This window comes from Oncorhynchus keta, chromosome 17, assembly GCF_023373465.1.
Source record: "Oncorhynchus keta strain PuntledgeMale-10-30-2019 chromosome 17, Oket_V2, whole genome shotgun sequence".
Classification (NCBI taxonomy): domain Eukaryota; kingdom Metazoa; phylum Chordata; class Actinopteri; order Salmoniformes; family Salmonidae; genus Oncorhynchus; species Oncorhynchus keta.
In genome coordinates this window covers 18,689,638-18,706,515 of record NC_068437.1, presented here as the reverse complement: position 1 = coordinate 18,706,515, position 16,878 = coordinate 18,689,638, and the positions used below count along the sequence as shown (strand labels likewise).

At 42.7% G+C, this 16,878-nt stretch overlaps 1 protein-coding gene across 1 annotated transcript in view; it reads right to left on the bottom strand.

Moving 5' to 3' along the window:
- LOC118376621 (cytosolic carboxypeptidase 4) overlaps positions 1–12,567 on the bottom strand; it is a 152,135-nt gene extending 139,568 nt beyond the window's left edge. Inside the window, exon 1 of the mRNA XM_052465645.1 lies at positions 12,375–12,567. Within this exon, the coding sequence (XP_052321605.1) occupies positions 12,375–12,450 (76 nt within the window). The 5' untranslated portion in view covers positions 12,451–12,567. The remainder of the gene's footprint in view (positions 1–12,374) is intronic.
- Between the last annotated feature and the right edge of the window lie 4,311 nt (positions 12,568–16,878).

Genomic DNA, 16,878 nt, shown 5'->3' with positions numbered 1-16,878 from the left:
TAATGATCTGCTGTTAGTTTAGGGAAACCCACTCACCAGTTCTAGGACACAAACACAACCAGAACAGAACCGTAAACAAGGCCGGTTCTAGGGGGTTCAGGGTTGGGCATTGCCCACCCAAAATGTCATGTTGCAGTAACCAAGCATGAAACAGACAAAAAAATGTCTGACTGCCCACAAGGATTTATCATCTTAGAGCCGACCCTGACTGTAAATTATGCAATGTGACACAACGAGCGGCACGTAAACTTTCAAACGTACTATCATGTCACCATCTTCACTCTCTCTCTCTCTCTCTCTCTACTTTTCAGTACCCCGGTTTTCACATTTGCTGTGTTATTGAGTGGAGAGAGGTCTTAGAGCATAGTATTTAGCCTTTATTGAGTATAAGGCCTTTGATACTTTGAGCTATCTAACAACCCATATGGTGATTCTTCACGAAACCAGGACTAAGAAGGACCATGATTTCATCCATAGAATGGTCCTTAGAATGAAGGATTGCTGACCTATACTTGATATTTGTATCTAAAATCATAATTAGGAAATATTTAATTGAAGTTAGAATATTTCTGACATTCTGGCATTACCCAGGCCTCCTTCAAGACTTCATAATGTTTCCTATGTACTGTATGTGCTACAAAGTAAGTATTGGTGTCATATGAAGCTTGCTCTGTAACATGAGTAATATGTCGATTTTCACTAACAATTTTCTTACATTCATTTCTGAATATGGACAAATCTAAATAGGAATCCCCCCATAGGCCTACCGTTGATGTGTCATTGGAGAGCACACAAAGAATCAACTGTTTAATCAACTGCTATTATCTCAGTTGTTTGACTGGCTTTAGAATAGTTTTTCTATGACCACTGTAACATTGAAGGTCAACCTCTACGTCCAGACTTGATTTTTTTTTCAGAGCTACTGTCACAACCACTACAGTACACAGCACAGTCATGATCTCCTAGAAGACATCGTCCAGACAGACCGATGTCTAGGGAAACAAGGTGATGTGTGCTCTGATAGCGGTGACCGAGATCCAACTCAAGGCTAGAGGATGTGTACGGTGCTGGCTGATAAAACAGGGAGGCTTAGCTTACCCATCCTCACCAAAGATGAGTGACGAATGGCTAAGATGTTCTATAACGCCATATGGATTTCAGCTGTTCATCAGAGGGTACATTTCCTTAGATGTTGCTTGTTATTGAGCTAAAATAAGACTCGAATCAATGATGTCAGTCATTATGGTCAATGTTTAATAGTCTTTGATGGACCACTTTGAATTTGGATTGGCATTAGATATCAATAGAATAAATCAGAGTCTAAAAACCTGTTGTTAGCATGTCAAACCTTACGATAATGTCCTGAAGAGTGGCTCTTCTGGGTTTACAGTTTTTTTCTATAAACAGAACTTTAGCTGCTTAACTTAGGAAATTAATACAAATTGATGGAAATTATGGAAATTATCAAACTGTGGACAGGTAGTATTTATAGTATTTCAGGAGGCGTATAAACTTTCATATCCATTTTCTATTTAAAAGACATGTCATGTCTTGGGAACACTTTGCATAGTTTCACAGTGGGGGGCTTGGAATGCTCGTATGGCTTGCCCATATGGTCCCTATTGTACATGGAAAAAAAATATAAATGCAACATGCAACAATTTCAAAGATGATTAGGCCCTAATCTAATGATTTCACATGTCTGGGAAAACAGATATGAATCTGTTGGTCACAGATACCTTAAAAAAAGTAGAGGCATAGATCAGAAAACCAGTCACTCCTCTTTCACAGAGTTCACATAGAGTTGATCAGGTTGTTGATTGTGGCCACTGGAATGGTGTCCCACTCCTCTTCAATGGCTGTGCGAAGTTGTTGGATATTTGTGGGAACTGGAACACGCTTTCATGCGTGTTGATCCAGAACATCCCACACATGCTCAATGGGTGACATGTCTGAGGAATTGTGTACAGATCCTTGCGATATGAGACCATGCATTATCATGCTGAAACATTAGGCGATGGCGGTGGGTGAATGGCAATGTGCATTAGAATCTCATCATGGTATCGATAAAATGCAATTGTGTTCGTTGTCCATAGCTTATGCCTGCCCATACCATAACCCATAGCATGGCATTTTATTGTCCCCGGCACAAGGTGCACCTGTGTAATGATCATGCTGTTTAATCAGCTTATTGATATGCCACGGCTGTCAGGTGGATGGATTAACTTGGCAAAGGAGAAATGCTCATGAACAGGAATGTAAACAAATTTGTGCACAACATTTGAGAGAAATAAGCTTTTTGTGCGTATGGAACATTTCTGGGATTGTTTACTTCCGCTCATGAAACATGGGACCAACACTTTATATGTTGCGTTTATATTTTTGTTCAGTATTGAAATTGCGTATGGTGCACGCAGCCCGATCTAAACACTAGAGGCCAGTATACCTTTCCTTGCTTAATCAAATCATGGGGGTAATAAACTGTTAATGCTATAGAAGTGTTTTGTACAGATTATACCAACTTTGTTAAAAAAAAGTGTGTACCATTATCCAACATGGGCAAATTGGGATGTAGTTGTTTTGTAAGTGTCTTCATGTGTGTACACCAAAATAAACATTGTGTACTGTGAGGGACCACCTGTCAGAGAGCTCTGTTCAAAGTGGGTGCTGATAGCAATATCTGTGGAATAATGTTTGCAGAACTACAGCGATTATATTGTTAACAACACAGATTTTACAAGCCTCACAATTTGGACACTTAAATAAGTATGAGTATTTCTGTCATCTTAAGAGAGTTTCAATTTAACATTTGATGAAGTCATAGTCAATCTGACTGGCTCATTACCCAGCTGATAAAAGTTGTACAGATTGTAAAACTATCCGTAAAAGGCATTTTGCTCTGATAAAACAGACAAGGCAAATGACTGTGTTAATACAATTAGGTTTAGTGAAAATACAGTTGACTGAGCCTAGTGAGGATGAGTGATTCCACGGTTGGGAATTGACTTCCCTGCAGAGTAGTGGACTATACAGAGACATGCCTGATCTTGCTGGGGTCGGCTGGGTTGGGTATACAGCTCCCCCACCACCTCCTGCATTAACCCCCTTTTACACTCGTCCCAAAGACAACGGATACCCCACAACACCCCCCTTCTTCTTTTGAACCATTCAACTATCCAACCAAAGATAGCGCCCTAAATCCAACGTGCTGTTGACCTGCTGCTGAGGGGACGGAGATCATTATTCACACACCTAAAATACTCTCTCCGCTATGCTAAGCCACATCCATGTGTTGACGGTCTTCAGAGACCAATCCCAACTGCCTGTTGGACCTGTAGCAGGGTGCTCAGCAGGCAAACTCAGACAGACGGGTATCCTTGGGCAGAACAGAATGGGTTGAATGATGTCAGGTTGGGATTACCACTGTGAATTTAATGGGGATGCAAAGGGCACTGTGAAGTTCATGGGCTAAAGAGTTGGCCGTGGGCAGGTGGGTGACAGTGAGGATTAAGGTGGCAAAGGGAACCAGCGGAGAGAGCCAAGGCTCCACAGACCACAAGGGGTCAGGCTGAAGGACAGGACACATGGTTTGATTTCATCCCCCACCCCCCCAAAAAAAATAATAGAAGCACCCTGTGTTTAGACTTTCTCTCTCCCCTGTTGTTGTCTAGTCAAAGTGCTATGATCCCTACAGGCAATACAGTCTGGATACAACTCTACTGTACATAAAACACTTCCTATACTGTAAATAGAATCCATTCATCTTAATATAGCATATTCAATAACCAAATAACATTTTTTGAAGCATTATCTAGCTGTAAGCTTTTTTAAACATAAACAGTTAACACAACAGCAAATAATGCAATAGAGAGTTCATATTCCTTTCTACTGTATAGTGAAAGGTGCAGGGATGTAACCTTGCTAGCCATTGACTTGCAAATGCAGCAATAAATCAGAAATAACTTAATGAAAGCAAACAGATGGAAAATAAATGAGCCACTGCCTAACGCCAAATGAGCCAGAGAAAGACCGGCTCCAGAATGTGTCGATCTGAGGGAGAGTGGGAGGGAGCAAGAGAAAGAGAGGGTGTTTTGCGTGTTTGTATGTGTGTCTGTGTCTGTGTCTGTGTGTGTGTGTGTGTGTGTGTGTGTGTGTGTGTGTGTGTGTGTGTGTGTGTGTGTGTGTGTGTGTGTGTGTGTGTGTGTGTGTGTGTGTGTGTGTGTGTGTGTGTGTGTGTGTGTGTGTGTGTGTGTGTGTGTGTGTGTGTGTGTGTGTGTGTGCTCGCGCGCAGGTGTTTTAAGTGTATAGCCTATATGTGCTTGATATATAGGCCTCCTGTACGTGTTGGTGGTGTCAGAATGGAGACACCAGTTGGGTTGAGAAGTCCACCCTGTTTCACCCTGACCCTCCTCCTGACGACACAGTCCAGGCTGGCAGGGAGATGAAACTGGCCGGAGATGGAACCAGAGAGGAGAGCAGCCAGCTGGTAGGACCAGATATAACCTTATTACACCTACAGAGTACAGACCAGGTACACTTTTTCTCACGTCAATGAACCTGTATGTGTCACGTCCTGACCGTAGGTCCTTTTTTATGTCTCTGTTCAGTTTGGTCAGGGCGTGAGTTGGGGTGGGCATTCAAGGTTTTTGTTCTAGGTTTTGTATTTCTGCTTTTGGCCTGGTATGGTTCCCAATCAGAGGCAGCTGTCAATCGTTGTCTCTGATTGAGAACCATACTTAGGTAGCCTGTGTTCCCACTATGATTTGTGGGTAATTGTTTTCTGTTTTGTGTATTCACGTGACAGAACTGTTTTGTTTCTTCCTTTCGCTTTGTTATTTTGTTTTGTGTGTTCAGTCTAATAAATTAACATGGACACTTACCACGCTGCATATTGGTCCGATCCTTCCTACTCCTTCTCAGAAGAGGAGGAGAATCGTCACAGAATCACCCACCAAAAAAGGACCAAGCAGCGTGGTAACCTGGAGCAGAGGGTTCTGGACTCCTGGACTTGGGAGGAGAATTTGGACGGTAATGGACCCTGGGGAATATCGTAGCATTATGAGGAGTTAGCACGGCAGCGCAACAGGGACGAGAGGCAGCCCCAAAAAATGTCTTGGGGGGCACACGGGGAGTGTGGCTAAGTCAGGTAGGAGACCTGAGCCAACTCCCCGTGCTTACCGTGGCGAGAGGTGGACCGGGCAGGCACCGTGTTATGCCGTGAGGCGCACGGTGTCCCCGGCGCGCAGGCATAGCCCGGTGCGCTACATCGCAGCTCCTCGTATCGGCCGGGCTAGAGTGGGCATCGAGCCAGGAATAATGAAGCCGGCTCAGCGCATCTGGTCTCCAGTGCGTCTCCTCGGCCCGGGTTATATGGCACCAGCCCTACGCACGGTGTCCCCGGTTCGCCAGCACAGACCAGTGCGGTCTTTTCCACCCTGCCGCACTTGCCGGGCTACAGGGAGTATCCAGCCAGGACAGGTTGTGCAGGCTCGGTGCTCGAGACCTCCAGTGCGCCTCCACGGTCCGGTCCATCCGGTGCCCCCTCCACGCACCAGGCCTCCTGTGGCAGCCCCATGCACCAGGCTGTCTCTTCCTCCCACCAGGTGCTCCTCCCTCCAGGTGCTCCCTCCTGTCCAGCGAGTCTCCCTCCTCCAGAGTCTCCCTCCTGTCCAGCGCTTCCAGACTCTCCCTACTGTCCAGCGCTTCCAGAGTCTCCCTCCTGTCCGGAGCTACCAGAGCCTCCCTCCTGTCCGGAGCTGCCAGAGCCGCCCGTCAGTCAGGAGCTGCCAGAGCCGCCCTTCACTCCGGCGCTGCCAGAGCCGCCCTTCACTCCGGTGCTGCCAGAGTCACCCTTCACTCCGGCGCTGCCGGAGTCTCCCGCCTGTCCAGCGCTGCCGGAATCTCCCGTCTATTCGGGGTCCGCTGCAAGGGTCCCCAGTCCGAGGTCAGCTGTGAGGTTCGCCGCTCCAAAGGCACCACTTAAGTGGGCCAAGACTATGGTGGAGTGGGGTCCATGTCCCGTGCCAGAACCGCCACCGCGGACAGATACCTACCCAGACCCTCCCCTATGGGGTTAGGTTTTGCGGCCGGTGTCCGCACCTCTGGGGGTACTGTCACGTCCTGACCTTAGATCCTTTTTTATGTCTCTGTTAAGGTTTGGTCAGGGCGTGAGTTGGGGTGGGCATTCAAGGTTTTTGTTCTAGGTTTTGTATTTTTGCTTTTGGCCTGGTATGGTTCCCAATCAGAGGCAGCAGTCAATCGTTGTCTCTGATTGAGAACTATACTTAGGTAGCCTGTGTTCCCACTATGATTTGTGGGTAGTTGTTTTCTGTTTTGTGTATTCACGTGACAGAACTGTTTCGTTTCTTCCTTTCACTTTGTTATTTTGTTTTGTGTTTTCAGTCTAATAAATTAACATGGACACTTACCACGCTGCATATTGGTCCGATCCTTCCTACTCCTCCTCAGACGACGAAGAGATTTGTTACAGTATGCCTACAATGAACGTGAGGGGGGCTGTAACGAGAAGGCTGCACAGTGTAGCCTATGGGGTAACATACTGTATAATTAAAGTGAGGAAGCAGATTGAAATGAAGCTATTCTTTGCCAAATTACGTCTGATATTCGAAGGAAGACAATTACATTGAAAATAGACATGAGATAACAGGGGGATCCAACGAAAAGATAATCTGCTGTGATAGTGTCATAGAAACCTGGTACAGGACATTACACTAAATAAGTGGTGTGCTCTTATCCATGAAGTGTGTTCTTACGCCTTCTAAATCTAAGGGCATAATTTACCCATCAAGTCTTCAGATGTTTGAAAAAAGAAAACATATTCAGCGTAGGAGACTATCTAACAGAATGGTAGTTTATGAAACAGAGTAAAAAGTGTACCTTTGCCCCAGTGTTAACTTATCGGTTACTGACACAGATCCAAAATAATTTGTTGTGTTAAGATTAAACATTATAGTCTGACAATTATTATTCGTTTTCTTTGCTACAGTGGGCAGCCAATTTGTGGTCATGCATCAAATGGATGACCCGAACATTTCAAGAAAACATGAGAACTTTACATGTAGACATCAAGATGTGCTCCGATTACAGTTTGGCCTGTGAAATGTGCGAATGAAATTTGTCTTTATCCCCCTTATACTAAAAGGACATTGAATACTGTCATCAGGTACTGTATATGCAGGCAATACAATATAATGGTTACATTAGTTGCATAGACGTTTTAGGGGCCCTAAGCAAGATTTGGTTGGGGGCCCCCCCACATTGTGGGCAAAACGTTTTAGTGGCCCTGCTATTGGCAGCAGAGAGAAACAATGTACAGCTTTTAAGTAAATGTTCTGCAAATCTACACATTTTGCCATGGGGCGTAGAGAAAATGTTGCTGTTTTAAAGCACATTTTCTGCAATTCAAAAAACAAAAATCGGGGGTTGGGGGGGTGAGAGAAAAGCGTGCACATTTCTTGCAGTTCTACACATTTTACCATTGGATGGAGAGAAGATTTTTCAGTTTTAAGTTTTAATTCCCTGCAGTTCTATACATTTTGCAATTACTTATGCCATCTTCATATGATATTAATTAATGGGGGCCCCTTGAGGTCAGGGCCACTTGGCATGTGCCTTGAGTGCCCAGTAAGTAATTTAGCCATGAGGTAAATTAGTCTAGCCAGCTTTCTAAAACTTGTAACAATTACAAGGTTTAAATAGCTGGCTAGCTAACTTAGCTATCAATTGAGTGACTGAATGGCAGTGATTGACAAAACATGAGAAAAACTGCTGATCAAATCTGGCCAAGTGGCCGTGGGGCCCTAAGCAACCGCTTATGTTGGTTATGCATAGAAACGGTCCCTGATGAGCTGTAAAATTCAAACATGTAATAGACTGTAGAGCCAAGTTGTCCCTATAAAGCTTCATTCATGCCTCACAATAAAATAATGTTGTCCAGCTAAAGTATGAAGCCTAATATTTGACATCATTTTGAGCCATGTAATAGTCGTAGCCCAGTTAGCGTTTTAGGATGCTAGCGTTCAGATAATCCCTCTGCCCTCATTGCCTTCCGGTGTGTAGGTTGTCTCGTCATCTGAAAAGTTACGGTCTGAAAGGTTACACCATCTCCTGGGCTACTCCTTTTTTGCTGTGAAACACGTCTTGGTGGCCATTACATCCAATTGTCCCATTTCAACCATCATCGGTATACAGTCTACAATAACAGCTAAGACTTAAATCACACTAATGTTTCTTAACGATGGACATAACACACTAAGGGCTCTATTTTTGGGTGGCGGTAAGGAGGTGCAAGTGTCAAACGCCGATAGTTTGCAATTTTGTTTGTAATTCCTTAAAAACCTGCACCGATATGCCAATTTCAATGTGCACAAATAGATATATTTAAGACCGTCCAAAAGCTGGTCTTAGCGATAATGCAGTTGGTTATGGTATTAGTAGTAGCTGCCTTGTGTACATTGCCAATGTATTATTAAAATATTACAAGCAGCAAACCACTCACTCACCTTTTTTATTTATTTTGAATGTTATTTTTATTTTTTCTGTGAAAGATTTGGACTCATTATGTGCAATACCCATTGCATGAAAGGTGTCAGTAAATGTAGGAAGCCTGCTAAGGAAAATTTAATTTTTTAAAGACTGCTTATTGTTTTTCGTTTATCACTTTGTCAAAAAGGATTCTGCCACTTACCTAACTGTCAAATCACAGGAATTCCGATAGCTGCCCCCGTGGTGCTGAATCCACTTCTAGGCTATATTTGCCTGTTTGTTTGTTTACCTTTTAAGTGGCAAAGTCGCTACTGGCCATGTCAATGTCGATGGTAGGCTATAGCTATATATATTTGGGGGCAGTAATGGTGAGTGGACATTCCCCTTTCTCTTTATATTGGATATTTTTCCAGCTCATGTGAAAAGTTTGGATGTGTGTAAAACCCTCCATAGTCTACGCTGTCTTAGGCCCAATATGATATGCCCACAGGGAGCAATTATGGTGCCTGCAACTGTATTTACACATAGCCTATTTAAAACAAGTTTATTTTATTCAAATCTTTTTAGGCCTTATCAATCGTGAATTTAATCTTGCTTATTGACAACGTTTGGCTTGTCTATGGCTCACATAATGCATTCTACAATAGGCCTATATCAGTGCAAAGGCTATGTTAACAATATATTGAAGCCATGTAATTAGAGTTCAAAAACAAGTTCAACATATTTAACAAATAAGGGATAGGCCTACATTTTGTTATTTTGGTACTGTAGGCTATTTAACAAAGTAGGCTATAACAGACTAACATTTGAATTGGAGTTGATGATAATGTGATACATAAAAGACCATAAATACACAACTTGAAGCAACCACATATTTTGCCATTCTGATTAACCAGTGAGGGGTCAACACACCTTTAAATTGTTTTTACATCGAAACCCAGCACTTTCATGCTACCACCAGCTACTGCGCCCATAATTCTGGTTGTGACAATAGTAGACCCATCAACCTATAGCACTACTGCCAGTGCATAGAATTTGGTTTGTTAAAATAGACCCCTAAAAAGACAGGTGTCAAATCATAAAGGATGTCCACTCCTAAATCTAACCTACAACCTGCGTCTGAGATCTTGTAGGAATTTGCGCGGGGGGTTGTGGCTGTAAACGTCAAATGACTGCTTACTGCTTCAGAAATTGCTGAAAGACGTCCTGTATGTTTAGTATTGGATGACTATAAAATAGGGGTTAAACATCCAGTTCCTCAGGTCAAAATGTCAACTGATGACAATGTGACCAGATGGTCATTTCTTGTTTTGGCTCCAGCAGCTATATTTAGGTGGGAGATTGAAACCTAGTATGTCATAAAACAAAGCTGAGGACGAATGCCGTGGCATTATGGGAGCCTTTGCTTCATTAAGTTTCACTGGCTCTCTGACAGGTCCAATATCAGCGAATATCAACACCCCAAGATAACCCTACTAATATTTCAGAAGCAAGAAAGTAATTTGTCCCTTTAAAGCATTGTTTCCTTAGGTGACTAGTCCGTTGTTGAAAATAACTCAAGGAGGAGGAAGACGGTAAACTTGACCTTGAACTTCAGAGGGAAATTAGAAACCACCTCCAGGCTGTGGAGACAAATCATTCCTCACAGAAGCACGAGCCAGGGCTATTGGACCTATTAGACCACAGTTGCAAAGAAGCGCTATCACATTGCTAATCTGCAGAGCCACAACAGAGTGACATCTTTGTCCAGTTAAGGTGCATGAATTAGAGGTAACCTAAATCCTAGCTAATTAGCACATCACAGGGTACACCAGGACTCAAATGGCTCGTTCGCAGTGGGATAGGATGGTGAGACCGAAGGTATCTTTCATCAAACAGATTCCTCTCAGAACGACAGGATAACTATGGCTCTGTGAATAAGTTGCTATTAATAAGAAACAATTTGACCCTGGAGTTGAATTACCCCCGCACTGGTGTTCAGCGTTGGTGACACACAAGTACTGCCTTTTGGCTTTTACACTAAAGCTACCTAAATCCCTCTGTGGCACAAGAACAACAGTCATGTATTCAAATGACTCACTACTCAGTCAAAGCTAAAATTACCACGCTACCAGTGCTATGCTCTAATCATGAAAAGATACATACCTAGAAGGTATCAAACCAATTTTTCCCCTTCTCATATGGTTTTTGCAGTAGCAGCTTCAAGCAAAATACCAAAATGAATGTGAATTTAAAATTGAATTGCTGAGATAATTAAAATCTCAAAACATGTCTGCTGTCAAGGCTAGATGCCATTTATGTCTTTCTAATATGAAATGAAGATATGTTGAAGATTCAGTGGTGTTTTACTGACAGACACACACAAACTCACACACACGCACAACTGAATTACTTCCTCTTGAGGCGGAGTTGCTACCATTTTATATAGCTCTCATCCCTACAGCCTAGCGAATTAAGCAAGGTGACTGCCTGTCACAACATAACTAAATTCTCTCCCTAATCCACACACATACATGGTCTATGAGTTATGACCTACACCTGTGGGACATGTAGTTCTTGGCATTTCTCTCTCTCTCTCCCCCACCCTCTCGCTCTGTTTCTCCCTGTCTCTGCTGAGTCACCTCTCTGCTGATATCTTTCTCTCTCTTGATCCCCACACAATATGTCCAACTGCTCCTAAACACTGTTTTAATATACTTGACTCATGCCGTATAACCTGGTATAACCTATTTGTCACTTCACAACACACAGTGTGGAAACAGATATAACCATCAAATATAACATTATCTGATAATGAAAGGGAAAACGCCATAGAAATGACTGGGTGGAAAGGACAAGTAAAGGGCATTTGTATAGCAATGCTTGCCATTGTCAGCTTGCTACTCAGGTGCATCTAAAAACGGAGCTCCCGGTGAAATGAGTTCACAGAAGCCTCCTTAATGCATGGGCCTGTAAAGACCCCAGACATGATGATATACCTTTCTATACATATCCAGTACACCGAAGCGAGCAAAATGGAGATTCTGTATATAGTCCCAAGTGTATCTCCTAATAGCAACACACCATGATACTGCTGTTGTGCTATCGTATTGGGTTCCACCAAAAGGTTAATCAAGTAGAAGGTGTTACAATAAATATTTCCAAGTAGGCCTAATAGCCGACACCATACTGTATATATACTGCAATGTATGTATCTGTTCCTATAGGTAACAGAAAGGATGTTGAAGCCCAACTTTGCTGCATTGGACATATCTTGGTATTAGCTTGGCGGATCCTGTACCATCCTGCACCTGCCTGCCTGCACCACCGTTATTCAGATGAAGCATTTGTAATGTGGCAGAAAGAAGGAAACATTTTTGTATTTTAACTTCAACACACAATATTAATTAGGTAATCAAATCTAATTGACCAGATTTTCATTGAAACTACTAGGCTAGATATCAGTAAGGTAAATATATCTTTGCAATACCTGTGATGGTTGTTCATTGTGGAGACAGAAGGGGGAGAGGCAATTGGATGCCGAGTAATAAAACTGAACTCATGCATTGAATTAGAATCACAGCCTCTAAAAAAGTAGCACGCAACACATTGTGAAATTCAAATCTATGATGGGATCCATGTTTGCACTGATACTAAAAATAATCATGTCTCTGACATAAAAAAATAAGGTAACACTGTACAGTGTTAACAAAAAGGATATGCATGCAATATTATTGCATAAACCGAGAGCTTTGCATGTGTAAGTCAAGCCCTGACTCTCACCACTTCTCAATGAATGATTCGAGACCTGCGCCAAGTGAGGGATTTCAAAAGCACATTCAAGACATATCAAGGATGCATACTGTATCAAGGATGCATATCCTGCTTACCACTGGAGGAGTAGTTACCCAGCTCTTTCAGGGTTCCGTTCCAGGTAAAGTTACTGCATTTGCTGTAGTGGTGCATGGTTTGTGCTGTGTCTAACCCAGAAGGGGAATAAATGATACATGTACAAGGGGGGCTCGGTCAGCTCTCCTTCCTCTCACTACTGTCTGTCCTCTAAGTGTTTCTCAGGGGCAGCCCACCCGTTGAGCTCTGACTGGAGGAATGTGCCTGGCTGTGTTTTAAAACGCCCTTGTCCGCTAACTCTCCCATTGGACCTCTTGTGCGTCAAACAGTGACATGGATAAGTGAACTCTAGAGTGTAAATCACCCCAGCACTCCCTTGTCATCAAGATCAGCTTGTGGGTTCCAGGTTGTAGCACACTGCTACGGAGCCTCAGTTTGTGTGTGTGTGTGTGTGTGTGTGTGTGTGTGTGTGTGTGTGTGTGTGTGTGTGTGTGTGTGTGTGTGTGTGTGTGTGTGTGTGTGTGTGTGTGTGTGTGTGTGTGTGTGTGTGTGTGTGTGTGTGTGTGTGTGTGTGTTTGGTGAGATTTCTAATATTTCTAGTATGCAATGTGAGTAGACAGGCAACAAATGTTTCCTTTGAACTCAAGCTGTTTAGAATAGATTGTTGTAAATATTTGTACAATTTCCATCAATCATAATGTAAGTGTATTCAATCCAATGCATATGCAGTTTGTTGATTAGGTCTATCTATACCAGTGAATTGTGGCAGCTTGCAAAGGATATAACCATGACAACAATCAAAACAAACACGACACTAATGCACAAAACTATTTGTCCTGGACTTTCCATAACCAGCAGGGCGATCGAAGAAGACCATGGGCCTGTTCCATTCAGAATACACTCTTTGAAAAAAGGATTCCAAAAGGGTTCTACCCGGAACGCAAAACTATTCAATACTGTACTTCTTCAAAGGGTTCTCCTATGGGGAGAGTCAAAATAACCCTTTTAGGTTGTAGGTAGCATCGTTTTATTCTAAGAGTGTACGATTGAATCAGCCCTCAGTGTGAATGACGTGAATTCTTAAAGCAGTGCTGCCTCAGTGACTAAACAGACACAGACATAGATCATAACTCACTGCCATACCACAAACCTTCATTACGGTCAGACTAGGTGCCAGGAAGCAGTGACAACAATGCTGGGAACGTAACGCAGAGCAAAAACAATACAGTCATTCAGTAAATGTAATGAGAATACCTTGACTGAGAGGTCTAAAGCAAGACAACATTGCAGCTCTAGCTACTTTAACTATAGGCAAAGTGTTACAAACAACTGCATGTCCTGAAGTCAGAGAGCTGAGCAGTATATCTTTACCGAGATACCTCGGACCACAGATTTACGACTGGCCGGCTGTCTCTCAATCTGTTAATTAACACTTTACATCCTTAGAATGACTAGGCCTGACTGACATGGATGCCATGAAAGGAACCAAATCTCTCTCGCTATTTACATCATTCTATCTCTCTCTCTCTCTCTCTCTCTCTCTCTCTCTCTCTCTCTCTCTCTCTCATTCAATGTATTAGCCCACAATTCTTTGACCTGTATATTTGGAGAAGGTTTTTCTTATGAAGTAGTATCATACAGCAGGTCAGGCTGATGACCCATGATGTTACAGATCCTTTGCTGTAGCAAACAAGGTTGAGTTGTCCTTTCAGATGACGTACTGTATGCTAGGACGTAAGGCTGTCCTTAGCCCTGAAGGTTAATAAGGCTCCTGGGCCTAGTCAGGTGCCAGTAGGGAACCGGTAAACAGTTTAATCCCTGCTGCAGAGAGGCAGAGCAGAGCGATGGATGGATGCCCATGCGTAATTATGTCCTCCAGGATTTCCCTTTCACACCCAATGCTACTAGCCTTCCAGACAGATTCAACTTCCAGCTAGCCATGGATGTTTGGTTACACTGTGTGCCTCCTGCATTTGGCCTCATGGTGGAATGACTTTAATATTTTTCATAATTTCATAATTAATAAACATTATTTTATATTTTCTGAAAATCTGGCATTTCTATTTCAAACGGTTTTGTTGTTTCAGTCTTCTGTGATGTATATAAATTGTAGTATTGGGATGCAAACTCAAAATATTATACATTCAACTCTATATCTGACATGGTCTTCTTTTTTGTAAGCCCACCACCATGTGTGTGAGGTGTAGACTTTAATTTCAAAGTAGATTTGTTTAAGACTACCAAGAAACACTCTGTGTGACGCTGATGTAGCCCACTTCAGTATAAGGTTAAATAGCCAAATACACTCATATTCTACAGTACTAAGCTGGCGAGATCAAGCAGGCTTGAGAGGCTAAATCCTCATACCAAGCACCAGCACTCTTCATATATAAATCAGAGGAGTGTGCAAGGTCGTGGGAAGGCTATACACAACTCTCATGTTGTACTACGAATTATCCAGCTTTAACTTTCATAAATCAGTAGCAGCATAACTACAGAAGTAACAATCATCAACCTCCTATTGGGGAAATGTTCCATCTGTTATACAAACTGTAAGCAGGAACAGCAGCAAATGAATGGTACATCGATGCAAGGACATTCAAACACCATTTGAAATCTTTGACAAGTTTTGTATCAAAGTAATACTTGTATTGCTGTGTTCTCATGGACAAACCACATCCTGACCGACAGACATACTTTAACTTTGTATTTAAAGGCCTTCACAAGCTAATTGCAATGGCTGAATGTGGGGAGACATAAATGGCTGGGTTTATTTCTCTGTCTAGAACTAAACTAGAGGCAATGGTGGAAAAAGTACTCAATTGTCATACTTGTGTAAAAGTAAAGAAAATTACTCAAGTGAAAGTGAAAGTCGGCCAGTAAAATACTACATGAGTAAAAGTCTGAAAGTATTTGGTTTTAAGTGTACTTAAGTTTCAAAAGAAAATTACGAATAGCCAGGGACACCCTCCAACACTCAGACATCATTTTCAAATGAAGCATTTGTGATTAGTGAGTCCGCCAGATCAGAGGCAGGAGGTATGACCAGGGATGTTCTCTTGATAAGTGTGAGAATTGGACCACATAAGAAACTAGAGTGGTGGTGGGGTGAAGGCAAACTTTGATGAGAAGGCCTCTCTCCCCCTTGTTGTGAGGAGTGCAGGGGGGAGCTCAGGCTTGTTCTTTCTAACTGTGCCAACCATGGGAATCTTCCTCTTCAGGAGATGCTGACTGAGTTTAATCAGTAGCACACATAATCTCAATTTCTCATTGTGTGCGTGTGTGTGTGTCTTTGTAGTTTTTGTGGTGTGTAAATGATTTTATAACTGCCGGGTCAAAAATGACCCTAAGACAATCTTTATACTCTGGTGGTGTACAGCTTTCATGGAAATATGAACAAAGGCAATGTTTCACTTTTTCTAATGTTGGGATCACTCTAGGAAAAGTCATGAAATTTCAAGTTGAAAAAATATAATTTAAGGGGTTTTCTCTGCTGTTAAACATAGTGGTGGGTCATTTATTTTTTACCCTTAAGACAACAAGGTTTAAGTACATTACACCAGTGACTAGAGGTAATGCCACAGTTGCTCATCAATAAGTTAACTGGTGAGGATAACAATGTTGTTAATTGACATTTTGAGGCCTGTTTTTATTCTGTGTTACAACACATTCCCCATAGCACAGAAAGGATACTGAGATCCTTGAGAGGGCATACTTGTCAACCCTTGAGCTTAGTGAAAGATAACCTTGGTATGCCATGAATGCATGATCTGCTGGATTAAACGATTTCAACCGCTCTCAGTGATTTTGTTTGGGAGGGCTTTCTGAATCCAAAGTCTGATTAAATCCAATCTGCTAGAACAACATTGCTGTTGCTGATAATGAAGTGAAAATGACAGTGTGTGCTAGGATGGGCAGGACAGCCCATCTGATCTCAAGTCCATTCCTGCCTACTGTCCCTTTGCACTGGAGACAGTAAGAAAAACTCTCTGTTTTCATTTGGAAGATGTATTCCTTTTTAGCTCCTAGTTGACAAATGGCCTCAACAGCACTTCTCTATCAAACCGTTATGGGACGTTTTATTATTTCAAGTTACCATTAGCAGAATTGGTAGCCTCGCAATTACCAGACTGATAACAGAATGTAAGCTCGCGAGATGTCCGGATGGTTGTACAGGTTATAGAATTGGGGCCATCTTTTTCCCCATTAGCCACCCAGAATGGTCTATGTACCTTCAGTTTCATTACCCTTGTAACTGGAGCTTGTGATGGTTGGGGTAATGGCTCTGCTGTTTTTTTCCATGGAAGAGAGATGAGATTTATGGAGGGGTGGAGGGGTTCAGGCAGCCCTGTATTCTGACGTTCAGAGCTGCTCATCACCCGGGATTGTAATGTGAGCAATCGGCCCAACACAGGACTTGGCATGCTCAGGATGGCTGAAATAGCATTTTCCATAAGGCATGAAGGGAGGGCCATGAAATCCAACCACTCTCTAGGTGCTGGGCCAAATGCTCCTCTGGCGCACTGCACCCTTCCCTCCCCCCCT